At 41.6% G+C, this 26,558-nt stretch overlaps 3 protein-coding genes across 5 annotated transcripts; 2 read left to right on the forward strand and 1 right to left on the reverse strand.

Annotated features, from left to right (window-relative positions):
- The first annotated feature begins 1,189 nt into the window (after positions 1–1,189).
- LOC129372975 (poly [ADP-ribose] polymerase tankyrase-1) lies at positions 1,190–16,860 on the forward strand. Of its 3 annotated transcripts, XM_055050617.1 has the most exons (28): positions 1,190–1,691; positions 2,675–2,899; positions 3,158–3,253; positions 4,258–4,294; positions 4,522–4,597; positions 6,338–6,358; positions 8,406–8,500; positions 8,576–8,642; positions 9,171–9,357; positions 10,135–10,256; positions 10,450–10,541; positions 10,651–10,729; positions 10,814–10,985; positions 11,141–11,220; positions 11,642–11,787; positions 11,903–12,068; positions 12,176–12,395; positions 12,513–12,622; positions 12,924–13,112; positions 13,221–13,467; positions 14,215–14,297; positions 14,394–14,514; positions 14,599–14,696; positions 14,804–14,878; positions 14,974–15,079; positions 15,200–15,386; positions 15,469–15,625; positions 15,705–16,860. In XM_055050617.1, exons 1-28 carry the CDS (start codon positions 1,238–1,240, stop codon positions 15,789–15,791), a joined length of 3,795 nt encoding a protein of 1,264 aa, XP_054906592.1. In that variant the 5' UTR covers positions 1,190–1,237; the 3' UTR covers positions 15,792–16,860. The 3 variants fall into 3 exon arrangements, with proteins under 3 accessions (XP_054906592.1, XP_054906593.1, XP_054906594.1); XM_055050618.1 differs by lacking the exon at positions 6,338–6,358; XM_055050619.1 differs by lacking the exons at positions 1,190–1,691; positions 2,675–2,899; positions 3,158–3,253 and adding an exon at positions 3,959–4,163.
- Positions 16,861–17,067: 207 nt separating this feature from the next.
- idua (alpha-L-iduronidase) lies at positions 17,068–25,280 on the forward strand. The gene is made up of 14 exons (XM_055050767.1): positions 17,068–17,338; positions 18,031–18,171; positions 18,311–18,393; positions 18,485–18,592; positions 18,985–19,080; positions 19,240–19,442; positions 20,351–20,530; positions 20,653–20,869; positions 21,527–21,736; positions 21,809–21,930; positions 22,055–22,180; positions 22,639–22,715; positions 22,828–22,928; positions 23,048–25,280. Exons 1-14 carry the CDS (start codon positions 17,205–17,207, stop codon positions 23,146–23,148), a joined length of 1,899 nt encoding a protein of 632 aa, XP_054906742.1. The 5' UTR covers positions 17,068–17,204; the 3' UTR covers positions 23,149–25,280.
- LOC129373052 (purpurin-like) lies at positions 23,546–24,948 on the reverse strand. The gene is made up of 6 exons (XM_055050766.1): positions 24,843–24,948; positions 24,584–24,698; positions 24,261–24,397; positions 24,050–24,162; positions 23,754–23,966; positions 23,546–23,660 (listed from the first exon to the last, which is right to left on the reverse strand). The coding sequence occupies exons 2-6, from the start codon at positions 24,695–24,697 to the stop codon at positions 23,650–23,652; spliced, it is 588 nt and encodes a 195-aa protein (XP_054906741.1). The 5' UTR covers position 24,698; positions 24,843–24,948; the 3' UTR covers positions 23,546–23,649.
- Positions 25,281–26,558: the final 1,278 nt, after the last annotated feature.

Raw genomic sequence — 26,558 nt, forward strand, 5'->3', positions numbered from 1 at the left:
AGGCTTCATTTCAACCACAGGATAGAGAAACCATTTTACATCTCCATGACCATACATGTACATATCTTTAAATCTTAGATTTATAAAATGGTATCAAGGAAAACTGTTGCTCTCCTCCATAATCTGGCAGTCAACATTTTCACCTCTACCCACAAGCTTCTTGAGCAGGGAGTGTGTCCCAGCAGAGCTGATGAAATGTCAACCCACTATAATAAATGTGCAAATGTAAACCATAATTAAAATATTCAAAATTATTAGGGCCAAATCTAAATTGAGGCTTGATCCTTTTGATGCATCAGATTTTCCTCAATAATCTGTTTGGGGGAAAAAATCACAAATAAAAAGCTTTCCTTTCACTGGAACTAAAGAGCCAAGTCCAGCAACCGCCATCAGATTACCAGATGGAGAAGCACGATTCATCACTACAAAGAACGCGCCTCCTCTGCTCTGGAGTCCAGTGGTGGCGTTCTTTCACCACAGCATTCAGCGCTTTGCATTGCACTTGTGAAGTATGGCTTTGATGCAAAAGTCAATTATTTGAATTTCTTTCTTAGACAGGAACCCAGTTCCTCCATTATTATAATAATAACACATAATCCACTGCGTCTTGACCTGTTTTAAAGAAAGAAAACTTCGTGTCTTAAACTTTTTTCCAAAGGAAAAAGTAAAAAAATAAAACCTTCAAACTGGTGAAACAAACGATGACGGTCACGCGGCCGTTATCCGCAGTGCTGACATCTTGTGGCTGCATCAGGTATTGTTCAAGTGTTTAATACAAAACTTTTGTAAAATGATCATTGTGTGAATGAGGAAGATGACAAACAATTGAATAGGTTTAGTATTGCTTTTGGGCGAACCTATATTGTATTCTTAGTTTAACACTTTAAGGTCCTCGAAACAAAATTCAAAAAATTCAATAGAACATGAAAATACATGTATATTTGTAATTTTCGAATATCCATTATAATCGGTATATAATCCAATTGTTTGTGGCGTTATTAAAAATGTAAAACATGTTTTATATATTTTATTTCCATCGTATTCGATGCTGGGACTGGAGTGAAAGTAAGTTGCTCGTTAAAATGTTATTTAAAGTGTCCTTTCTGGCTGAATTTACTAGTTTTTGTCGAACATGTCTTCCTCCTGCGCCCCGGCTGGAGGTAAACAGCTGACAGGAAACTGAAGCACTTTCACCGGAAAGGAGGAGCAGCTTTATTGTCGCCTCCGAGCTGCTGTAATGGCGGTGTCTCGTCGCTCTTCGCAACACCAACAACAACAGACTACGTTGCAATCTCCACCGAGAAACGGCTCCCTTTCGGGGGCGTCCCCGGCCTCGCCGCCCATGGCTCTGCTATCCCCGGCCGTCGGCTCCTCGGAGAGCGAGAGGGAGTGCAGCGGAGGGGCAGATATGGCTCTGGCCTCCCCGGACCTACCAGTCCCGGTGTTGGCGAGCAGCGCAAGCTCTACCTCGACTACATCAGGCGGAGGCAGCAGCAGCAGCGTATCGAGCCCCGGCTCAGGAGCCACCAGCCCCATCGACGGTAGCAGCGGAGTCGTCGGGGCCTTCAGGGAGCTGTTCGAGGCCTGTCGAAACGGAGACGTGTCCCGCGTGAAGAGACTTGTGGATTCGGTGAATGTAAACGCAAAGGACATGGCTGGTCGAAAATCCACTCCGCTGCATTTCGCTGCGGGTAAGGATGAGCTAAGCTAATCAAACAGGACAGTAGCCAAGATGGGGTCCTACAGGCAGTTAGCTGCGTTATTTATTGCAACATGATTACGGTTTGCTTGTTTGTCCTCGCGGCCCAAGTATAAAATTTTTTACTCTTTATGTCCACCTTTTTTTTTACCCTTCTAGTGTTTACTGGCTTGGTGCGACGCTCTTCCCGTTTTGTTTATCAGACTTTCAGTGGTCAGTAAAGTCAAAACATCTGGACCGAAACTAACCCAAATTTAGCTCGTGTTAGCAAGTTGTTTATGCATCTACAGCAGCTCTTGCGCAAGTTTATTTATTTAATTGCTTTCCTGTGGTCAAAATACTTTAAATTGTGTGTGTGTGTGACGTACTTTTTTTTTTTTTTTTTTGGTTGAATTTTTTACTTGTTGGAAAATTCTTAGAGCTTCGCCTAACATTTATCTTTATTCTTTGACTTTCTTGCTTTGCTTAATCTCAATGACAGATTTTCTTCCAGGATCAAAACCAGTTTTGTGAATTTGTTTCTTCCAAAGCTCTCATTACATACTTAAGACACATTAAACACGTTAAATAGTCAACTTCAGCATGAAAAAAGAACATTTGTCTTCATTACTTACACATGTAACATTAAATATTCTGAGTATTTTCATTAACTAAATTAAAATTTTAAAAAAATGGCTTATTTCAGTCATGACTCGGACTATATGAAGCCCCTTAAAATGCAATAATAAAAAGTAGCATGTTACTTTGTCACATTTTCAAGTATGGTTTAAATTTCTATACATATGTCTTTATATACTGACATTTACTAGATCAAATGTGATTAACATAAGTTGAAATGGTAGTCTGTGTTAACATATGCAGTTGAGCTGTGTAATTATATCGACTCTACGATATTTATTGACATCTCTTCTTCCCCCCCCCCGCAGATATTTTAGCATCCTTTCTGTAATTTCTGGTGACTTTATTTTATTTTAGGTTTCGGTAGAAAAGATGTGGTGGAGCATCTTCTACAGACAGGTGCCAATGTTCATGCCAGGGATGACGGTGGTCTCATCCCGCTGCACAATGCCTGCTCCTTTGGGCACGCAGAGGTCGTCAGCCTCCTCTTGTGTCAAGGCGCAGATCCCAATGCCCGAGACAACTGGAACTACACCCCACTGCATGAGGCTGCCATCAAGGGGAAGATAGACGTGTGCATCGGTAAGGGGCTGTGCCGCTTTACATTTGAGCATTTGCAATTTTTGGAAATATGAAAGGACAACTTTGAGAATGTCTGAGCAGAAAATCTTGCCTTCATGTTTTAAAATAGAAAGGTAAATGTAAATCAAGAGTTTTGACACTAGAAAATTTGCTTTCTGTCCCTTAAATACAGCACTTGGTTGGCTGAGTGCCTCATGTATGAAATATGCAGTAGTTAAATTATTGAAGTTGTATTGATCTCACCCTCTTTTAACACAGTATTACTCCAGCATGGAGCTGATCCAAATATCCGCAACACCGATGGAAAATCAGCTCTTGATCTTGCTGACCCGTCAGCTAAGGCTGTTCTTACAGGTCAGTACCTTGTAGTTTGTCAGCAGCACTCTTTCTGATTATGCCTACACTTTTTATTTTAGTGTTCCTTTAAATGCTGCAATTTGACTACAAGCACTACTGTTTATGTTCTCATTCATAAATGCTACTTTTTTATTTCTTCTTTGAACTAAGACATGTTTTTTTGGGGGGGGTTTTCGCCTTTTTTTTTTTTCTTTTTCTATACACTGACCGTCTTGCACATTTTTTGTGTCTAAGGTATTTTTGGGTGCACTTGTGTGTACTGGGGTGCTCTGACTCTGACTGGATTTCTTTGTTTCTTTGCAGGCAAAAACTTTTTTCCCCAGTAGAATGCATGAGCTACATATGACCTTTAGTCAGTCTACCATTAAGTAAAAAAAAAGTAGCTTTATACAAAACCAGCTTTTTTTAGGTTTGATATTATATTACGGTGTTCCTTCATCAAAAACATACCTGAAGTGTTGCCTTGATTGTTTCATGCATGCTGGAGAAATCCTTGAATCTCCCATGGCAACCATTCGGGCATGTTTTAAGGCCTGATTACATACTGTACTTATCTGAAAACTCTGCATTGTAGCTTCATTCCCCTTGACCAAATTTCTTGTAAATCCAGCATTTTCATAACAACCATAGTCACTTGATTGTGCTATAAATTGGCATGGATGTGTGCCTGGAAAATACTTGATTCCCCCCTTCAAACGTAATGGAGCGCCGTAAATGTTCTGATTCTGCAAAAGAACTGCAACTCCTTACCAATGATTCAAACAAAAACAATTCTCATAACTTATTTAATGGCAATGTACGGAAATTGTCGGCACTTTCGAACCGAAGAGTAGTACGAGCAAAACTCAGCATGTCTGAGTCCCAACTGGTTCCTCCCTCCCCCACATGGATGCAGCATCCGTAATTGGTTCTAAATCTATCTCAACTGTAAAGAAATGTAAACCCACAGTGTTTAAAAATGCCTCACTTTAACAATGTTTCTATTTTTCTTGTTCTTTTAGGTGAATACAAGAAGGATGAACTTCTGGAAGCAGCGAGGTGAGTGTGTTTCCAGGAGTATACGCAGCTGGAGGCAGAAATGTGAAATGACAAATTTGTTTCAGGTAGAAATTAAACCGCTGGTTGAGCGCTTTTCTCCCTGCATGTTGCTATTGAAAATGCAAAATAAGTAGCTGCACAGCAAACGTACGTTTTCCCTTCCCGAAGCCCAAAAGAACGATGATGTCAGATGTCTATTGTCGGGTTGATGGTTGGTGTGTTTTCAGGAGTGGGAATGAAGAAAAGCTGATGGCACTGCTGACTCCATTAAATGTCAACTGTCATGCCAGTGATGGCCGCAAGGTAAATTACCCGGCTGTGCTGCACCTTATTACACTGTCCTGTCCACTCAAAGTGCTGTTTTGAGTTTCCAAATGGACGTTTTGTCTCTGAATAGAGGAAGCAGTAGGAGCGCCAGCACTACTGCAGTCTGATAATCGCTGGGTTAGTTTGTAAAGAGAATGTAGGGTATGAATTTTTTGAGAGTATCAACTCTCTCTCAAAAAAAAATATACTGTTTTATATAAGTTAGACACCCTTTGTAATTCTGAATGCTTGCCAGAACATTCTGGAAGGCCGCCTGTGCCCGTCCCTTCAACCGTCTTGGTCTTGGGATTTAATTCCTTGAAGGTGCACATACTCATAATTTAAATATCTGCTCTTTTATTTCAAAGTCCAAACCATTAGACCAGATGAGATAGCTCCACGACGATTCTGTTTGTTCACCAAAAAATAGTGTTGGCACAAACTCCCATTTTAGTTCCAGCTGAATCGTTTTCCATCACGTTTTTATCCAGGTGTGGTTTTGTTGGCAGCGTCGTCTCCTCTTCTAGAGGTCGCTTTGAGCTCATTCAGAGGGCATAAACGTTGGGTCTCAACAAGAAACGTTTCGGTCTATTATATTCCACAAAGTTCCTTTTTCTTCCCAAAACGTATCCACATTGCTGGAAAATACTGTTTCCTTTCCGTTAATAATCACGGTGGAAGATGTACACACTGAAACACTTGTGGTCAGAAATAACATAAGGTGCACTTTCTCTTTAACATGGATTTCTTTTTTGTTGTTACCATCTTTCTTTTACTTCCATGCATTCATTTTTGAAGATAGGATTATAATTTCTCTACATGTGCTCGGGCCTTTTTTGTGAATAACTCTTAAGGTGTCGATCAGCAACTTCTTTCTCAACCTGCTGCGCCGGCCACATTTATTGAATGACAAAGATTTGAAAAGCCTTAAAATAAATTCATCTTTTATTGCAGTGGCATAATCTAACATAGAAAATAGAGGCAAAAACATACCTTTTAATTTCAGTGTATTTATTCAGTGATGGGGTGGAGGGGGGATTTTTGGATTAAATTTTTAACTAAATTTTGGTGAAGCGTCTCAAGTTGACACACTAAATTCACTCACTCTTAATTTATAACACATCAGCCATTTGACTGAGGTTTCCTGGAACAGAGGTGAATTTGAAAAGTTGTTAGATGGGAGCTCTCAAGGAGACCTTCATCGTTTTTGCTTAGCAATTATTATTTTTATTATTACGTGCCATTGGATTTTCTTCCCGTCCTTAGTGCATGTGCCCAAATTAGAGGTTGGATTATTCAAACTTGGATTATGGGTTTACGCTTTGGGAATAAAAGATGGATTTATTAACGTAATTATTTGCTTGCTTCTATTTATCTTATTTTTTTAGACATCATTACTGCAGTACCAATAAATGTGGTCGACCCAGTTAGGGTCGCGATCTTCACTCATATCTAGATTATTTTTTTCCCTTCTCTATGCTGTCTGGTTTGTTTTTGGGTTTTCGGGCACATTTCAGATTATCATCTCCCAGCTCTTTCTGGCGATGTCCTGCATTTATCATTTATTCTGTCACATTTTACAGATGAGTGTTATTATTTTTTCTTTGAATAAAAATAAATATTTGTTTTTCATTGACTTAGATTGAGAGAGGGACATTTCTGTGACAAGATGTTGTCATTTTGTAATTTGTGTTTCGTTTTGTTTTCCGTGTGACTCTGGCAACATTTGTCGATCAGTCAACCTCACAAAAAATGCTGGTAAGTTGACCTTGATAATGGCCACTTGATTGATGCACTGTTGTGATTTTTGTTTTTGTTTCTTTTTAATCCATCATTTTTTTGTTTTGTTTTAATTTGACCAATAAGCTGCCTGTCACTTGTTAATTGCACATCGTGGACCTGGGTTCGCGGGTCACTCATGTATCCTCCCCTGACGCTCCTCTGGTGTGCGTGTGCGCGCGGACGTGGCTGTGTGAGCGAGAGACGTACTGTTTGAATGAGCTGGGATGTTGTCATGGCGACGACGCGTCTCTTCGAAGCTGGAGAGGAGCTCAAAATGTCCACTGCCTGCTTGTCTTTTGGCATCTGTCCTCTGTCCTCTGCACACTCACCCACACTTCTGTGAATCACTTTGTCAGCCTGTATCTGGTTGGGTTTCTAATTTATTTATTTGGCAACTTCTCATGCATGCCTCAGGGCCCGCCTCTCTGCATCTTGTCAAGCCAATCATGGAGTTGTCGTGAAATTTGTGCCTCCTTCCTCACATCCCCTGTTCAATCAGTTTGTTATGCAGTAAATGGACTTCATTTCACTCGTCATCATTCAGGAGCTGTGCTGCCCTTTTATTGTAAAAGCTTTTAATTGCTTGTTCCATGCCATGCTGAATGATCCACAATGCAAAACGCCTCATCAGTTTGACTCCACCACTCCGGCTTGAGATGTTACACTTTGGCCTCATTTGGGTTTGACATTAACATCACTGCATGAAACTTGAAATGATGTCCTTTTTGTTTTTTTTGTTGTTGTTTTTTTTTTATTAGTTTAAAAGCTTGATTTTGGAAGAATTGGAACCACAGCTTTACATTTACTAATTTTTCTTGACCTAAATGAATCCAATATGATTGTTTTCCTCTACACTTGCAGCAGGCTTTCTTTTTTTCAATCTCGGCTTGCTTTCACTCCAGCTTTTCTGCGTCCTGCTGCAGTTGGGATTTGATGGGATTAGAGAACATGAACGTGACATAGTGTCCTGGTACCACCACATAGAAACAATGTACACTGTTGGCTTCAGTGATTATTTAGTTAGCAAACGTTCAATCTATAAAAAAAAAAAAAAAAACACCTGTTTCATGAAGGCTTAGGAGCTTCGCCATCTTCTCCATTAAACACGGCAGAAGCAGCGTCATGCACTGAGCGGTGTGTTTCCATAGCAGAGACAGAGTTGATGTAAGAAGGATAGAATAATAATGAGGGTAATTCTGAGCCATATTCCTGCTATTGGCTGCAAAAATGTTACATTTAGGTGGATTTTTTTTTCCTTCCATTTTTCTAAACATTCAGTTAGCTTCATTTGAACGTGTCAAATCATATTCATAAATTAAAATAAGCAAACCTAAAATCAGTTGAGAATTCATGGAAAAATGTGAAGACTAAAAAAAGCATTTTCTACAAAGAAAACATGCATAATTTTTATTTAGGCTTACACTGCTGCTGTTTTTATGACACAAAATTCAATCAAGTTTTATTGAAAATTGGAGTTTCGATGTGACAACATGGGGAAGGAGTGGAAAAACTTTGGAAAAACTTTTTTTTACTTTTTATTATATATCATTTTAACATTTGAAGTCAATGGAGCTGAATGAATATAAGTTACGTCACTGTTGCATCCCAACCATATTTTCATAATAAGTAACTACTCTTTTTGCTCTACGCGCTGCATAAAACACACTTGTTAATCTCTCAGACCCAAAGTTGTTTTTTTATGTATTTCAATGAAAGCTATTTAAGGTGAACAGTCAGGATGATGCTTTTTATTACCGGCTTGGATGAAATAATATCCTGAGCAGCAGAATAATTCTTATTTATTTGTGCTGGGCTTGCCCTCAATCTCTGCTGAACTTGCATCATCAAATCAGCCATTCATCTGCAACTCACCCGGCGCAGCCTGCAATAGCAATTTTGCTTCTGGCTCTAATCAGCCACTTGTTGCCATTGAAGACAATAGACTCTAAGCCTGCCTGATCTGTGAGTGTGCGAGAGAGCATGTCTGCGTGCGTATGGGCTAACAAGAAGTCCTCTCTTGCAGTCCACGCCCCTCCACCTGGCTGCAGGCTACAACCGGGTTCGCATCGTTCAGCTCCTCTTGCAGCACGGCGCCGATGTTCACGCCAAGGACAAAGGGTGAGTGACTCTTAAAGGAAGTAGGCAAAACCAGAGTGCCCAGTTTCCTGTAGTCATGTGTGTCTTGTCCTGCAGCGGCCTGGTGCCTCTACATAACGCCTGCTCGTACGGTCACTACGAAGTCACTGAACTTCTCCTTAAAGTAAGTCGAACTTCGTTGCGTGGAAACAGGGTTGAGAGCGATGTCTAAGAATGATAAAATTAGCCAAGACACACTTTGTTTGGAAATAGTTGTTTGAAACTCCGGCCTCAAAAAGCAATTATTTTAGTCGTAAATTATTTGATTGACTTTTATTCTGACAAGTGATCGGATAAAAAAAAAAAAAAAAGTTGGCACACACTGCAGATTTTTCAGTGAGCCACTTAGCTTTACTTTATGCAGTTTTGGAAAGACAAAAAACACAAATTTATTCCTTCTTAAATAAGAAAATTACAATAACATGTGAAAAACTCAACCTTTCTGCTTCACTTCACATCAAAAGTCTGAGGATGATTGGCTTATTTACTGAATTAACTGATTAGTAAGTGGATAGAAAAATGTGGTGTTTCCTGAATGAGTTGACAATCGTGTCAGTAATCAGTTCATCTGATTCCTCGTTACAGCACAAGTTTATAAACATTAGGACTATCCTGAGTTGTGAAATGCTCTGACAGGCTTTTCCTCCCACAGCATGGCGCCTGTGTGAACGCCATGGACCTGTGGCAGTTCACCCCTCTGCACGAGGCGGCGTCTAAAAACAGGGTGGAGGTGTGTTCGCTGCTGCTGAGCCACGGCGCCGATCCCACGCTGCTCAACTGTCACAGCAAGAGCGCCGTGGACATGGCCCCGACCCCAGAGCTCAAAGAGAGGCTGACCTGTGAGTTTCTTCTCAGTTGGAGTCGACCTTTAGATTTAGGGTTGAGCAGAATGAATCTCAAACTTTTACGTATAGTTTTATTTGTCCGTCCATGTGTCTGTTTATACATCTTATTCATCGTCCATTGATTAAGCTGTCATTGTCCCTCCAACGCATCATTAATCTATTTGTCGATTTGATGTTAGTCATTTTTTAAAACTGAGTCACTATCAATTGCTGATATTTATTACCATCTTATTGCTGCTTGTATATGCGTTTCAGCCCAAATTTTCATGTTGTTGCATCCCTAGTCACCATTAAAGATGTTTCATGTAGCTTCATCGATGTCAGAACGGCCGATTAAAACAAATTGGTCCATGAATGAATATAAGTTCATTCATAAAAAAAACTGTTTTTTTCCGTCTTCTTGGCGTTTGTATTTTGAGAAGTGAGCGGGGTGGTCATGTGACAGCGATGCAGGATTGTGGGGTGTTTAACTGAAACTAAGCAGCAATGTTTGTGTGGTCATTTTTTCCACAGTGTCAAAAATGTAGGGAAAATATAAGTAATACTGATATCACCCCAAATTTTCATTTTGATGCTTTAATGGTTTCCATATTTTAACCCTGACTGCTGTAGAAACGGTCAACTTTTGGGTTTAAAACTTGAATAAAAGTACTGGGAACACTAGAAATGTAAGCCAGGAAAATATCCATCATCGTTATGTGTGGAGCTCTTAAAGGCTCCAGCTTTTCAGACCAACATCATTTTACCATTGGCCTCTCTTTGTCAACATAGACGAGTTCAAAGGTCACTCGCTACTGCAGGCAGCCCGCGAAGCCGATATGCCCAAAGTGAAGAAGACCCTGGCTTTGGAGATCATCGGCTTCAAGCATCCTCAAAGCAACGAGACAGCTCTGGTAAGAAACAGAAGAGCTTTCCACTGCATGTTCACCATCTTTTCACAGTTCAACATATCCCCACAAGTCCTTTGTTTCTTCAGTCTTTTCACCAGCATTGTTCTGTTAGATATGATTAAATACAGTGTTTAGCAACAGATTTGTGTAACACTTTGAGGTTTTAGTGGACTGATGTTGAAGGTGTGTATTCCAGCACTGCGCAGTGGCGTCCCCTCATCCGAAGAGGAAACAGGTGACGGAGCTGTTGCTTCGTAAAGGCGCCAACATCAACGAGAAGAACAAAGAGTAAGATGGTCGATCTCATCGTATCTGTGTGGAATAACTTGTAAATTGAGGACGTAATGAAAACACCAGCAAACAAAATACTGAAGCTCCACTCTTTAATGTGCTTCAGCTTCATGACTCCCCTGCATGTTGCTGCCGAGAGAGCTCACAACGACATCCTGGAGGTTCTGCAGAAACACGGAGCGAAGGTTTGTCACGTTTCCATCCCGCTCTGGTAGAAAGGTCGGAATTTGACCAGTTACTAGTTTGTGTTGCTGCTCCTGTAACTTCAGGTGAATGCAGCGGACACTCTGGGACAGACGGCTCTCCACAGGGCGGCGCTGGCCGGTCACATCCAGACCTGCAAGCTGCTGCTCAGCTACGGCGCCGACCCGTCCATCGTGTCTCTACAGGGCTTCACCGCAGCCCAGATGGGAAACGAGGCTGTGCAGCAAATTCTGAACGGTAATCAATGTCCCAGTTACTTCAGGGGATTATTCAGGTGTTTAGACTTTTATGGCAGCGTTAGGCAGATTTTGTGGTGTTAAGATCTGGATTTTATTGCTTGGTTATGGCCAACTGTCTTATTTATTGATCATTCTTTCATTGTTTTTTCCCAGAAAATGTTCCCACCAGGAATTCTGACGTGGACTACAGGTTCCTGGAAGCTGCCAAAGCAGGAGATCTGGACACAGTGCAGGTAAGTTCCCTGACTCAACAGAAGATGCTATAAATTAGTTATTTTCACTAGATTGTAGAATTTTGTAGCTGATTACAGATTTTTTTTTATGTCATCAGTTACAACATTTAATTTCTTTTTGAGATCAATAAAGTATTTTTAAATTTGGAATTTGAAAAATATGCACTATTAAAGAGCTGTCTACAAATCCAAAAATGCATCAGAATTCTGCAAGTTTTACAATTGTTATTTATACTATTTTTTTTTCCACAAAAAAAATCACCCCGTACCTCTTATTATATTTTTGTTTGCTTTTGCACTTCTCAAGTCATTTTAAATAGTTATCTAATGTTTCCATAAAAACTCACATTTGTCTCTTAAAACATTAGATCACACCCCGACTGGTTGCTTAAGTTTCTAATGTATTTTTGCCGTTTGGCAGCAACTTTGCTCCCCTCAGAACGTAAACTGCCGGGACCTCGAGGGTCGCCACTCCACCCCTCTTCACTTTGCAGCCGGTTACAATCGGGTGGCTGTCGTGGAGTACCTGCTTCACCACGGAGCTGACGTCCATGCCAAAGACAAAGGGTTAGTGTTTTTAAACTCTATCTTTTACTAGCAACACATCAGTTTTATTACCTTGATTGTAAGCATAAATTTTTTTTATGTGTTTTTTTTTTTGTTTGTTTGTATGTTTTTTTAGCGGCCTGGTTCCCCTCCACAACGCCTGCTCCTACGGACACTACGAAGTGGCCGAGCTGCTGGTCAGACATGGAGCCTCCGTCAACGTGGCCGACCTTTGGAAGTTCACTCCGCTTCATGAGGCTGCGGCCAAAGGAAAATATGAGATCTGCAAGCTGCTTCTCAAAGTGAGGGTTCATTATGTTTCCTGCACAGTTTTCAAATGATGAATCTGGTGGTGGATGGTGGGAATGAAGCCCTCTGCAAACTAAATCTTCTGTGATGTGCTTTTCAGCATGGCGCAGACCCCACCAAGAAGAACCGTGACGGCAACATCCCTCTGGACATGGTGAAGGACGGGGACACGGACATCCAGGACCTGCTGCGTGGGGACGCCGCCCTGCTGGACGCCGCGAAGAAGGGCTGCCTCGCCAGGGTGCAGAAACTTTGCTCTCCTGAGAATATCAACTGCAGAGACGCTCAAGGGCGCAACTCCACACCTCTCCATCTAGCAGGTACAGACACCACAAAGCTGATTTAGGTTTAATGTCACGCCACTCCGAGTATTACTGATAAAACTATACTATACTAGTATTTTTTCTCATTTTTATATTTTTTTTTTGCATCCTCAGCCGGTTATAACAACCTCGAGGTGGCAGAGTATCTCTTAGAGCACGGGGCCGACGTCAACGCCCAGGACAAAGGAGGATTGATCCCTCTTCATAATGCTGCTTCATACGGGGTCAGTCTCATGGAGGGTGATGATGATTTATAAACATGACTTGTTCAAATCCTGAGCTCCATGTTTTCTTCATGTTTTTCTATCGAATTATTAAAAAGAAGAAAAAAAAAACTTTGAAAATCAATGCCTGTCCCACTTTTAACAGCTGAAATCAATCTGTTGCCATGTTCCTGTTGTTGTGCAAAACTCCAGTTTGTTTTACTAACATAGTTTCAGTGCTGCTGTGATTTAGATTTTCCTTTGGAGTTAATGAACTTGAGCAACTTCCTCATCATTTTCGTCTTCTTGTTCGTCCTAACAGCACGTGGACATTGCAGCCCTGCTGATCAAATACAACACATGTGTAAACGCCACAGATAAATGGGCCTTCACACCTCTTCACGAGGCGGCCCAGAAAGGCCGCACGCAGCTCTGCGCTCTCCTGCTGGCCCATGGCGCTGACCCCACCATGAAGAACCAAGAGGGCCAGACGGCTCTGGACCTGGCCACGGTATGGCTCTCTGTAGGAGAAAGAGAGGTTATGTGAGGGATGGGTGGAGCTTATTGTTTTGTTGAAATGACAGAAAGGTTTTTCTGGGTTGTGTCTGTGTTTCTCCAGGCTGACGACATCAGAGCGCTCCTGATGGACGCCATGCCTCCGGACGCGTTGCCTAGCTGCTTCAAGCCTCAGGCCACAGTGGTCAGTGCTTCAGTCATCTCGCCGGCTTCCACGCCGTCCTGTCTGTCAGCAGCCAGCAGCATAGACAACCTCGCTGGGCCTCTGACTGAGCTGGCCGCTGCCGCCGCCACCGGGGCTTCTGGGGTGGCAGACGGAGCCTCAGGAACTGACCGCAAGGAAGGAGAAAGTAGGTTTACCGTGATGGTCACAGGAAAAACCAGGCAGTTTAATGAATGTACAGTGGTTTAACAAAGAATAGACGTATCCCCCTTACAGATTTCTTCTTTTTTTCTCTCTCTTTTCACACTTCCGGTCGGTAAACAATTTTTTCTGTCGTCTTCTGATCCTAACATTTGCTTCTGCCAACCAGAAATTGCAATAGCTGTTAGTCTATTGTTTAATTTAGAGTTATACCACAGCATCTACATTGGATTAAGCTCTAATTAATGTCGATGAGTTTCTCAACTGTTCTTGATTTTGTTTTAGATTTCAGGGTGATTCATTTTCCTTTATAGATCTTTCAGCATGCTACAGGTCTGAAGAAATGCTGAAGATGTTTAAAATAGGTTGGGGCCATTTCTAGTAAACTCCAGGGTGCCTTGAATGCTCCAGGGTGCATTCAAATCTAATCGTACTCTATGAATGTCTAAATAACTCCAAAGGAATATTCTCACATATGGCCAAGTCTGTGTGGTTAGCTTTTTTCCCCTTAAATAAGTAAAATCATTTGAAGTGTGCGTTCTATATATTCTTAGGTTACATTTATCTGACATTAAAAATAGTGTGAAACATTTAAATTAATAAAAACAGGAAAAGAAAAAATAACTTCAGGGAGTATGCATTGTTCACAGTAGAAAGCCATGAAAGAGTCAAAGATTCACATAGTTTTTAATGTCCTGTCTAAGGTCCTTCTAATTGTTTCCTTGCAACATAGTGACAATGTTGGACATGAACATAAGTCAGTTCCTGAAGAGCCTTGGCTTGGAGCACCTGAGGGACATCTTTGAGAGGGAGCAGGTCAGTAAAAGCTTCATTATAAACAGAAATGATCTGTGTAACTCATAGATGAAACTGGTCATGCACTCATTTTTTTGTGACGTTCTTTGCCTGCAGATCACGCTGGATGTGTTGGCCGACATGGGCCACGAGGAGCTGAAGGAGATTGGCATCAATGCTTACGGCCATCGACACAAGCTCATCAAGGGTGTTGAGAGGCTGCTGGGGGGGCAACAAGGTGGAGCATCATGGGAGACTTAACTGCCTGCAGCAGATGTTTTAGAAAAGAAATAAAACCTTATTGGTTGTTTTCACTTTACAGGTGGCAACCCATACCTGACATTCCACTGCGCCAACCAGGGCACCATCCTGATCGACCTGTCTCCTGATGACAAAGAGTACCAGTCTGTAGAAGAGGAGGTATTGACTAGAAGTTTGCTTACCATATAAATATATAGTGCTTAAAATTTTTTTTATTTTGTTTGTGAGCTGATTGTCTTACATTTAAAATCCTGTTTGTGTCTCAGATGCAAAGCACAATCAGGGAGCACAGGGACGGAGGCAATGCCGGTGGCGTCTTCAGCAGATACAACATAATCAAAGTATTTTTAGTTTTTAATTCTGCGATTAACCAAAGAAAAACAAAGTGTTTAGCGAGTTGAGGCAGGATTCTGACTATGATTTTTGTGCTGCACAGATTCAGAAGGTGGTAAATAAGAAGCTGAGGGAACGTTACACCCACCGGCAGAAGGAGATTGCAGACGAGAACCACAACCATCACAACGAGCGCATGCTGTTTCACGGTAACCTGCATTATGATCAGAATCTACTGCTTATGATAATGATCATTTATTTCAGACAGACATTTCACCACTGAATAAATGCTGCAAGGCATTGGATAAACTGTGTCCCATTTCTTTCAGGTTCTCCATTCATCAACGCCATCATCCACAAAGGTTTCGATGAGCGCCATGCCTACATCGGAGGGATGTTTGGAGCAGGGATCTACTTTGCAGAAAACTCCTCCAAGAGCAATCAGTATGTCTACGGTATCGGTGGCGGCACGGGATGCCCGACCCACAAAGACAGATCCTGCTACCTGTGCCACAGGTTGTTTTCCTCGCGTTTGATTCTCTTGCTGTTTTTCTTAGACCAGTGTGCCTGAGCTCCCTCCTCTCATCCGTGTTTTTAGACAAATGCTGTTCTGCCGAGTAACTTTGGGGAAGTCCTTCCTGCAGTTCAGTGCCATGAAGATGGCCCACGCCCCTCCCGGTCATCACTCGGTAATCGGACGACCTAGCGTTAACGGTTTAGCATACGCCGAGTACGTCATCTACAGAGGAGAGCAGGTAACGGAGAAATCAGGGCAAATTCTCTAATCATTTTGGATCTCTTTTACTACTAATACGTTGCCGTGTTTTCGCTCAGGCCTACCCGGAGTACCTCATCACCTATCAGATCCTCAAACCAGAGAGCGCGGCCCAGTCTGCAGCGGCAGCAGAGCAGAAGTCCTAGTTACAGAACAACTGCACAGCCGTACACAAGGACTCGATGCTTGATACGTTCTCCTTTGTATTGGAATTATATGAAGACCTTTCTCAGCACCAAACACATTTCCTTTCCAGCCTCCTACCCTGTAGAAACCATGGTGACCAGTGCTTCGTAAGGATATGCTGTATAATACTTTACTATTCTTGGTGATGACGTTGTGTTTTTGCATCAACTGCATGTTATTATGGAAGCATGTAGGGCCAAGTAGTGTGCCTGGGTTAGTAGTTTGAATATCACTCCCCTCCATCCTCTTCACTCTTGACAGGGGGATGCTTGTTAAGACTTTGAAGTATAAACATTTTGTCACCATCACATTGTGACTGTGAAACCCACACCGCCTCGCCATGCCAACCAGAAACAACGGGACTACTTCACCACCGAACAGGGGGTTTATTCTCTTTAGGTCGCTGTTTTCGAACGCTAAACAATAACACTACTGAAGAGATAACAATACAACATTACTTACTTATTACCAAGAACCCTAAAATGTAAACTAACATATTTTTTGGAGGTTTTATTCAGGGCAGCACACTCTTAACTGGGAAAGGGCTCTGTCAAATCACAGGATTTGAGACTATTATATTGCCAGTACAATACGGATGTGCATGAGAGAATATGTGTGCTCACCCATGCAAAGAAAGTCATCATAATCAAGCATGGTGAAACTGGTGTACATTTAAAAAAGCATTTTGCGTTTCTGTGCTCCATACTTTAGAGTTGTAGATGTTGTAATGTGCTTGTGATGCCTTACAAGTGGAACACCCTGCAGCTAGTGAGCTCATCGAGGCACCCTCTGTCACCATGGTCTTACTCAGACATTCATGCAAAAGGATTTGCACTTTTACCTAGAAATCTATTTAAGTTATTTTGAATTAAAGTTGCAAATTACCAAGGGGGGAATATTTGTACAAGTTGTGTAAATGGTTGTGTATAACTGTTGCTGTTTAACAGTTTTTTTGAGGTTAAATGTAAAATGACATCTGAATCTTCCTCTCATGCCTTTTTGTTTCTCCCTTCTTTTTTTTTTCTTTTTTTTAATAAATGTCCTATTAATGACTCCTTGCTTTTTTGTTAGTTTTACGCTCTGATCCTGGACGGAAAAACGAGAGGTTTTCTTTTTGTTTTTAATTGTGGGTTAGTGTTGGCGTTAACTTACCAGGCCACTTTTTGACTTTAAACACCTGCACTGGAGACTACGTTTACGTCGCGTTATTACGTCACCGTCGTCATGTGACCCGCTCTCGTTTATCTGCCTCCTGGTTGGTTCTTGTTCTTCAGCAGCTCCATGTTTACGAGCTTTTACTACAAAAAACATGCTAAGAGGATAGAGCGGTAGTTTTGTCTCTATGGGAAACATGTAGACGCCGTCGAGAGTTCATGATGTGGAGGAGTTTGCCTTTTCTGGCTTTATTTTGGTGCTTGTGTGAAACTTCTGGCGCTTATCTCATCACGGTGGACGCGAAGCGAGCAGAAAGAGAGCTGAGGCCGTTCTGGAGAAGCACTGGCTTCTGGTAGGTCGCTTTGGTCTTTCAAAGCGATATTTTATTGAATTTTCCTGCTAAAATCACTCAATTCTGCTAACCGCTTTCGTGCGCATGCGCAAGATGGTGACCTAAAAATCACGTGACAGAGTGATTCCACTTAAACAGCTGAACATAAAAAAACATGAACTCCGCATCAAAGTTGGACATAATTATTCTAAATTAGTGTCAGCCTATTTGAGGCACAACTTGGGCTTTGTGACAACTTTCTTCAGTGTCCTAAAATTGAATTTAAGAAGGTTTATTAGTGCTTTAAGCTTAATTTTTGAAGGCGAACATCTAAAAGTTGATTCATTTTTGCTGCTCAAACATAGACAATTATTTCACACTGACTGCAGGTCAATTGAGATTCAAAAACCCCTTTCAAGATTGCATTTGATCTATTACTCTCACAGATTCTTATAAAATGTGATTAAAAACAATTAAATTTGTTGAAACAATAAAATAACTTTTTTTCTCACCACTTTAGAAGAGACCTATTTGCTGTTGTTCAGTTCCAACCTGCATTCTTCATTTATATTTTCATCCAATAAGCCAGACTTTTGTGTGATGTTCTAAAGTGAAGTTATGTCTGCAGGACTTCACCTCAAAACTGTTTAAATGTCATCATTTTAAAGATTATAGAAGCTTTTAATTTTAGATATGTTCTTTTTCTCATGCAGCCCTCCACTTCCTCACACCCAGGCTGCCCAGTTTGACCTCAGCACTGACCAGCAGCTGAATTTGGCCTATGTGGGCTCGGTCCCACACGGAGGGATCCAGCAGGTTAGGATCCATTGGATGCTGGAGCTGGTCACTTTACAGTAAGTCGACGAGCAAGCAAAAATGTACTGATGTACAAAATCTGGTTAATTATACGCCGTAAGTCATATTAGAGAAAGCGTACCTACTGCCACATTAAAACAAGTGGGATTATTCTTTTATTTTTATTCACTTTTGTAGACATGTTGGAGGAAAACCTCAGTATAACTTCACTAAACTGGATGAGCTGATAGAACTGCTGACAGATAATGGGCTCCAACCAGGTACTGTGCTAAAAAAACACTGCCTATGTTGTTGATAAAGTTCATCTTCATTGTGATGTTTTTTTTAATGAATTGTTTTGATAAATGTCAGGTTTTGAATTGATGGGCAGTGTCTCAAACTATTTCACTGACTTGGAGGATAAAGCCCAAGTGGTCGAATGGAGAAATCTGGTTTATCTCATAGCCAAGCGATACATTGGTGAGTCTTTGTTTACCAATTAAGCTGTTTAACCTCAATGCTACCAGTCAAATGTCAAATAAAATAATAAAAAGGAGGAATAAAGGTTGAAACATACAGAAAAATGAAAAAAAAAAAAAAGGATCATGCTTCACTGTTTGAGAGTGATATAGTGCGGATCTCCAAGTCGCCGTGGAGATTCTGGTAGGTCGCTTTAAAAATAAATATTTTTATTTTCTGCCCTTTACATACCGGCTGATTGTTTGAGAGTGATCTCCTATTATTGTTAAAATAAAATGAACTCTTCTAGGACTCTGGAACTGATTTACAGAAAATTGTTTTTTTTTTTTTTTTGTAAAATCATAAATTCTGTTTCCATTTTAAAAAATATTGCCTCTCATTTTAAATTTCAGACAAATACGGCCTCGGAAGAGTTTCTCAGTGGAACTTTGAAACGTGGAACGAACCCAATAATCATGACTTTGATAATGTCACCATGTCAATTCAAGGTAAACCCCAAAACACGTACATACGTAACTCCATGCTATTTGTGTTGCACTGGAATTCAACCGCTCATAACGGAGAAACGTAGTCGCCAACTGACATTAACGATAAAGATGTTGCATCAGGCCTCACTCCAGATCTCTGCTTCATGCTTGTTCCTCTAGGCTTTCTAAATTACTATGATGCGTGTTCGGAGGGGCTGCGCGCTGCCAGCCCGCTCCTGAGGTTCGGCGGTCCCGGAGACTCTTGTCATTCTCCCCCGCGCTCCCCGTACTGCTGGGCCATGCTGCAGCACTGCTACGACGGCACCAATTACTTCACCGGAGAGACGGGCGTCAGGATCGACTACATCGCCCTGCACAAGAAGGCGGGTCGCACAGTCTCTTTTATGAATGCATGCTGTTAGATCACAGTTTAGCATATGCTCAAAATCGCCGTCCTTGGTTCCTCTGACTCTTCCTCACACTCTTGAAAGGGCTTTGCTTCACTATCTTACCAAAGGCTGCAGATGTCATTGTTACTTCTGCACCTTTTTCAGTCAAACTTTGTTCTTTACTCAATTTTCTATCCTGTGTTCGATTTCTGGCCCGGGGTCTTTCTGCATGGACTTTGCATGTTCTCCCTGTGCATGCGTGGGTTCTCTCCGGGTTCTCCTGCTTCCTCCCACAGTCCAAAACATGACTGTCAGGCTAATTGGTCTCTCGAAATTCTGCCTTGGTGTGAGCATGTGTGCATGGTTGTTGGTCCTGTCTGCCTCTGTGTTTGCTGCTCAAACATAGACAATTATTTCACACTGACTGCAGGTCAATTGAAATTCAGAAACCCCTTTCAAGATTTCAGTTCACCCTGGACTGGCGACCTGTCCAGGGTGAACACCGCCTCTCTTAAATAAACAGTTTTCTTTCTCAGGAATGCCGGGTTGTGTGGTGTTTGGAAAATATACAATATTTTTTATAATCATCATTATTATTCGCACCCTCACATTATTATAAAGGCCATAACAAAACATAGTACTTATGTTTTTAGAAATGTTTTCTTATTGGTGCTATGTGATACTTTTATTTTCTAATGAGCTGAATTTGGGAAAGGCATAAGAATTTAGATAAGAATTAAACATTTGAAATCGATCAGTTTGTGTGTACTAAATCAATAAAATAAGCAAAGTAGTGCTTTTCGATTTAAATCAGTGGAATAATGACATTTGTAATAGTATTTTTATGAACTGAAATAAAGCTGTGGTACAGAAAAAGCTGACTCTCTGTTTCCGTCTTCCAGGGAGGAGGTTTCTCTTTGCCCATTCTCCAGCAGGAGCTCCAGACAGTAGGGGAGATCCAGGAGCGCTTCCCCAGCTTCCGCAGTGTCCCTGTCTACAACGACGAGGCCGACCCTCTGGTGGGATGGTCCAAACCTCAGGAATGGAGGGCTGACGCGACCTACGCTGCAATGGTGGTAAAAGTAAGGCAAAAAAACAAACAAACAATGTAAGTGCAGACAAAATAATTAATAATTCATCACTTACTCAGATTCCATCTGTCGTCTTCTTCTTGTTTTTGTTGTTCTTCTTTTTCTCCAATCAGATCATAAAGCAGCACCAGGATTTGCTTCTGGCGAACCCCAATAACACCATCAACTACACCCTTCTGAGCAACGACAACGCCTTCCTCAGTTACCACCCGCACCCGTTCACTCAGCGCACGCTGACCGCTCGTTTCCAGGTCAACAACACCCGGCCGCCTCATGTGCAGCTCATCCGGAAGCCCGTCCTCACCGTCATGGGCCTGCTGGCTCTGCTAGGTGACGCTCTCAAAAGTCTGGGTGTCTGTACATCTTTAAAAAGACTTGTCTTGTGTATTCTATATAGGTTTTTTGTTACAGGACGTTTCTATAGGCAAACGTTTGAGTCGCACACGGACATCTTCTCACTCTGCATCCTGTGTCTTGAGGCGGTGAAGGCTACACGTAGCAGACTGCTAGTACCTGCTAGCGAGCTTTTTGTGCGTCATCGTGGGTAGTTGTAAATTTACTGGAGGTTCGCCACTGACTCGCCGCTGTCGCCAACCCATACCACAAAATACCACGTTCATTTTGTTCAACAAAGATCGACACTATATGGGTTAAGACTGTACAGAGTGCCGAGCTCAAAACTGCTCCAAAGAGCTACAAAAAGATCCCAGACATTTCATAAATTTGGTACTCTTAAAAATAAAAGTAAAAAGCACTTTTTTTTGCATTTCTGTGACAATTCTGACATAGAGCTTAAATTTTATTCATAACAGTTTTAAATTTGATTTGGTGACACCTGCAGAAACACTAAAATCATTGAATCTTTAAAAAATTTGCTTCAGGAGAACAGTGTGATTCAGGAATGGTGATTTTTTTTTTTTTTTTTTTACTTTTTTTAAGTCATGCATGCGGCTAATATTGCACTCCTGCACATCATTCCTCTATAAGGAGAAACACAAGTCCTGGCTCAGGTTTTAAACTCCGGACGTCAAGAAAACGACACCGTGGGCGTTCTCGCCAGCACCCACAGGCCTGCGATCCATGGCGGGTCCGACAGCTGGCAGGCGGCGGTCTTGGTCTACAACAGCGACGACAACAGAACTTCCCAACGCATCGACGATGTTGCAGTCGAGCTGAAAGGTCTAGCTGAGCAGAAGGGTAAGCTACTGACAAATTCCTGCAGCTTCGATAAAATGTTTCAGTCCAGCTCAGTATCTGTTTGTTGTCCAGGTCTGGTGTACGTCACCTACTACATGGACAATAACGTTACCAACCCACACCAGCTGTGGGAGAGCATGGGCAGCCCCGACTTCCCCACCGCGCAGCAGTTCAGACGCCTCAGGAGTGTGGAGGTAATTATTTCTAAATAGAACCATCTAAACAAGGTTTTAATTCTGGATGGACAAACATTCTGGCGATTATGGCCATAATTTTTAATCTGCAACTTCTGACCCACTGGTGATGTGTCACTGTTAGGATCCCCGGACTGACAGACCTCAGAAACTTCCTCCTGGTGACACTCTGACTCTAAAAGCCAAGCTGTCTCTTCCCTCCGTCCTCCTCGTCCATGTTTGTGCCCGGCCTGAGGTCGGACCAGACCAGGTTGGAAAAAGTTTAAGTCTTTGTTAAGAACAGGCTGCAGTCATTACACACGCTTGTTCATCCTTATGTGCTTACAGTGGCTGGGAGTCGTGTCCTTATTTTTTATTTTTTTTTTTTACATTGTCTTATATTTATTGAAAACAATCTAATCGGTCAGGATTTTGTGTGATAAATCAAAACAAAGTAGTCCTTAATTAAGCCCTTGATCGAGAAGGTTTCTAAAAAAATATTTCTGAAAGCAAATCTGAAAAAGTTTGACATAAATTTGTATTCAAACCCTTTATTCTAACAGCTCTGAACAAAATCTGCTTCAACCATCTGGAGACCATCAGCACGTAGTCTGTGTTTGTACCACGACAAAATGTGTTATTATTAATATGAATATTTTAAGGCGCTGCAGCCAGATAAGTTGTAGTTAGCACTCCGTTTTCTACCACAAGCCATGTTTTGTCTTTCAGGTCAATGGTTTACGCTTCATCAGGATCACCAAAGGCCAAGTCCTCGTTATCTGGTCAGATCACTGCGTTGGTTCAAAGTAAATGCAATATCTGATATTTCTTTTTCTTTGAGTTTGACTATTTTATTCGAGGAAAATGGATTTAATGAGTCACTGTCGTGTCCTTCTCTTCTGACTAAATATTTTGTAGATGCATCAAGACGTTTGAAGTAGAATTTTCTACGGACCAAAAGGAATTCAGTCGGGTTAATGCTCAGGACACCATTTTTACTTCTTATGTCTACTCACCAGGTACACATATTTTCCCCATTCCTCTTTTTCTGCTCTTTTTGGGGATGTGATTTAAATTCTGATCTTCAATGCAGCCTCGGAACTGGTGCTATAGTCTATCTATCATGTTTGTGTTGCAGTGGACCAGAAGGTCGGGGGTCTGTACCGAGTTCGAGCTGTGGACTACTGGGACCGGGCCGGGCCCTACTCTCTGCCTGAGAGGTTTTCAGACAGGGAGTAAACAGTAGCACATTTTAGAGACATTTCATCTGCTGATCCCCATTTCTGTCTGGTTGAGCGAAATTGCACCTCAGACGACGTCACAGACATATCTGACTTCTTAACGAACGTGAAAAACTCAAGTATTGAATTATTGCTATTTTTTATGAACTTGGTCACATAAAGATTTTTACAAAAACAAAAGACAAACTACTTTTTTAAAGTTTTTTTTTTAAATAAAATTTATTGTCAGCAGCACAGAACAATTCACATCAGATGTCACCCGTCAGTAAGTTACAATGACATTCTTTGAGACATTCGTACTGTTCATTGGATTTTGCTTTGAACTACCTTGGAAGTGTGTTGTAGCGTTACATGGAGTGCGGGATTCACCAGACAACTAAGGTGAGAGTGTAGTATTGCACGGTTCCCCTGTGAAGAGTTGGCGTCTTCATCCTGGGCATTGTAGTCAATCCAAATTGACAAAGTGCAGTCGCTCATCCGCCATCAGCTTGGAAGCTGTTTAACATGCCCCTGTTGAGGAGAGACAGATGCCTTTTAAGTTTAAATGCTCTTTGTGGCCTTTATGTTGCAAGTCAAACGCATGCATGTGTGCTTGTTGCGTACCCGACTGCAGCACGGGCTGGAACTGTCCAGCCATGCAGATTTCCTCCTGCTTCTGCCGGACGACTCTCTGGATGGCTGGGGGAAGGCCGCGAGGGTTGCGGGAGAAGACCAGCGCGTAGCCGTCCTCGCAGCTTCCGTCCTCCTTCAGGGTGCGGCAGGCATATGTGATGGCGTAGTTGTCGTAGTCTGTGTCGATGACCCAGTAGTTGTCACCTACCAAAGCAGAGAGAGAGAGATGTTTGACTCGACTCCACTGAGAGAGAGGAGGATGAAACTTGCAGCTCTTGGAGGCTTACCGCCACTGGACAGGTAGCTGGCCAACCCTTGGTAGTTCATGAACATCTTGCCTGGGGTGTTTGGGTCAGGTACTGAGTACTGAGCAGCCATGTCTGCGCAGACGACCCAGAACCTGGAGGTGGCATAGAGTAAAGAACATTTCAGCTGAAATGCTGGGAGTTGGGTATTGTACAGATTTTGGTCTAGTAAGTTTAAAAAAAAAACTCCAACCCAAAGAGAGTGACTCTGCCTCTGGAGGAGGCCACCATGGCACCGTCGTCCCCAACAGTGTACTCAGCAGAGATGTTGTCCTGCAGGAACAAACCCTCGGGGTCCTTCTTCTGCAGGGCGTACCATTTACCTGCATACTGCCAAGAAAAAAAGACAAGCAGACACATTAACAGAGATTGCATTAGATTAGTATGGCTTTACACAGAGCGTACAGCTGAATTACCAAAATGCAACAAAAAAGATCACACTGTATGCTGATGATAGTGTTTGTTATAAGGAGAATGCTATTCTGGAAGTGGAAATGGACGTTGCTATGTACTCACCCTTTGGGGTTCAAAGTCTTGTTTAACAGTGAATCTGTCCACCACACAAGAGGCCAGGCTCTGCTCCACACAGGCCAGGAAAAGCAGCACCAACCCAAAGAGCTGGAAGTCCATTCTAAGTCAAGCCAAGAAAGAAACCTGGTTGCCTTTCGCTTTTTGAAATCTCCGCATATGGCTTCAAAGTAGGACAAATCAGATTCTCTAGCAACGGGAGTTTCTATCAACCTCTTATTGGACCCCGAAGGCATAATTTCCTTACCTGAGGTGCAGAGGAAATCCACAGGAAGATTGCAGTTGAGAGATGTGTTGCCGTGTTTTAGCTGTGCCGAGAAGCCTGTGAGCGAGCCTTTTATACCAGAGCCACAGACGGGCTGTCTGATTATTCTCACTTCTTCAGCCTAAATGTAGATTTTAAATCTAGCATTAATCCAGTTAATGCCTGTAAGCTGATGAGCCTACACGTTCAGGAGCATGCCGGCTTTATGTAATTTTTTTTTTTTTGCCGGGCTGCAGTTGATCATGGCAGATGCAAAGGAAGATTAAACTTGCCTGAACCCTGGATCACATGTGCGCTGCAAAGGTGTTATGGTATTTTATGTGTAATATAATGAAATTAAAGGTGCTTTTGCAATGTTAGACATTTTGTAACGTCCTTAAAATAAATAAGAAGTTGCTACATGCAGCAACCTTAAAATTAGGCTTGCAAATGTATGTTTTTGTACTTCTTGAGCCATGAAGGGTGAGAATAAGATGGCCACCATGGAAACCAGCTATGAGTAATGCGTTATGTCAGTAGAGGTTCAGGTGTTTCCGTCTCCCGTCATCATGTCTGTAAATGCTGCCAGGTTTAATCCTGGGCAGAATGTCTGCTGCACAGAACTGCCTCAATGCATTTAATGAGGAGAATGCTGATACATAAGCAAAGGATCTGCGAATTCAAAGATGTTGCTGTAAATTTAGCTGCAGACATGAAAGTATTTTCTTTTTAAAAATCTTGGGTTTTCTGATTTGTGTAGAACCACAAACTGTGAGCAGAATATCTTGGTTATTAGTTTGTTTTACCTGTCAGTCAAAACATCCGTGCTTTGAGTCGATGCACTACATTTAGATCCATCTAAATCTGAAACCACAGCAGCCACTTGGCTCAGTTAACTAATCTGAAAACTGTGGATTTATCAACGGAGGCGGCTTTCCTTAGCCAGAGGTGACGCCGGGTTAAACTCTTGACGTGACGTCAGGTCTGGTGTGTGTGTGAGCAGGACAAAGTTGTGCAACAACAAGATGTAAAAATACACATTACGCATTTAAACACAGACTCCTCACACCTCCATGGCAGATGAAGATTGGCATAGTCTACGGTAAAACTGAGAACACAAGTGACCTTATTACAGACTTGTAGTTTCTAAATTCTGATCACTTAAAATAGTGAAGTATTAAATCATTTAAACTGGTAGTTTTCAGGACTAAACTTAGTTTCTCAATGTTTTTGTTCTTTGTGTCTGGTTTCAAAGAGTTTTCTCAGACTTTTAGAAAATATAAAGGCAAGTTATTTCAACCAATCACCTTGGAGTTATAAAATGAAAAAAAAAATACACAGCTACTGTTCATTTGTATGCGTTCACAACAGGAAAGTCTTGGATAAGCGTTTTAACATGAGCAGGTAAACATCTGAATATATAACTGAAATAATAAAAAAAATACAAGGCAGAATTATCCATTCATGATTCATACACCTTTACCTGTTGGAAGCTGTTCACGCTTTTCTTAATCATCAACCATTTAGCTTGGTTAATAACGTGTGCATAGTATTAAAAACCATAATAATCAACCAGCTTTAATACATTAATGACTGATAATCTCTTCCTCTGAAAAAACAACAAGGAGCAATGCCATGTATTTATTTTTTAATACATTTAAAGAACAAAATTATTTCTGATGCTGTACAAAGAGCCAGAGATCTAAAAGGTGTTTAAGC

Source organism: Poeciliopsis prolifica, unplaced genomic scaffold (genome assembly GCF_027474105.1).
Source record: "Poeciliopsis prolifica strain line A6 unplaced genomic scaffold, Auburn_PproV2 SCAFFOLD031, whole genome shotgun sequence".
NCBI lineage: Eukaryota > Metazoa > Chordata > Actinopteri > Cyprinodontiformes > Poeciliidae > Poeciliopsis > Poeciliopsis prolifica.

Coding starts and splice junctions, on each gene's coding strand:
- LOC129372975 (XM_055050617.1), top strand. CDS start 1,238: ATGGCGGTGTCTCGTCGCTCTTCGCAACACCAACAACAACAGACTACG. Junction 10,257..10,449: donor AAAGCAACGAGACAGCTCTG/GTAAGAAACAGA, acceptor TGTGTATTCCAG/CACTGCGCAGTGGCGTCCCC. Junction 12,623..12,923: donor ATAATGCTGCTTCATACGGG/GTCAGTCTCATG, acceptor TCGTCCTAACAG/CACGTGGACATTGCAGCCCT.
- idua (XM_055050767.1), top strand. CDS start 17,205: ATGATGTGGAGGAGTTTGCCTTTTCTGGCTTTATTTTGGTGCTTGTGT. Junction 19,443..20,350: donor ACATCGCCCTGCACAAGAAG/GCGGGTCGCACA, acceptor TCCGTCTTCCAG/GGAGGAGGTTTCTCTTTGCC. Junction 21,737..21,808: donor AGGTCTAGCTGAGCAGAAGG/GTAAGCTACTGA, acceptor TTTGTTGTCCAG/GTCTGGTGTACGTCACCTAC.
- LOC129373052 (XM_055050766.1), bottom strand. CDS start 24,697: ATGGACTTCCAGCTCTTTGGGTTGGTGCTGCTTTTCCTGGCCTGTGTG. Junction 24,163..24,260: donor GGCAGAGTCACTCTCTTTGG/GTTGGAGTTTTT, acceptor TGCCACCTCCAG/GTTCTGGGTCGTCTGCGCAG. Junction 23,967..24,049: donor CAGCTACCTGTCCAGTGGCG/GTAAGCCTCCAA, acceptor CTGCTTTGGTAG/GTGACAACTACTGGGTCATC.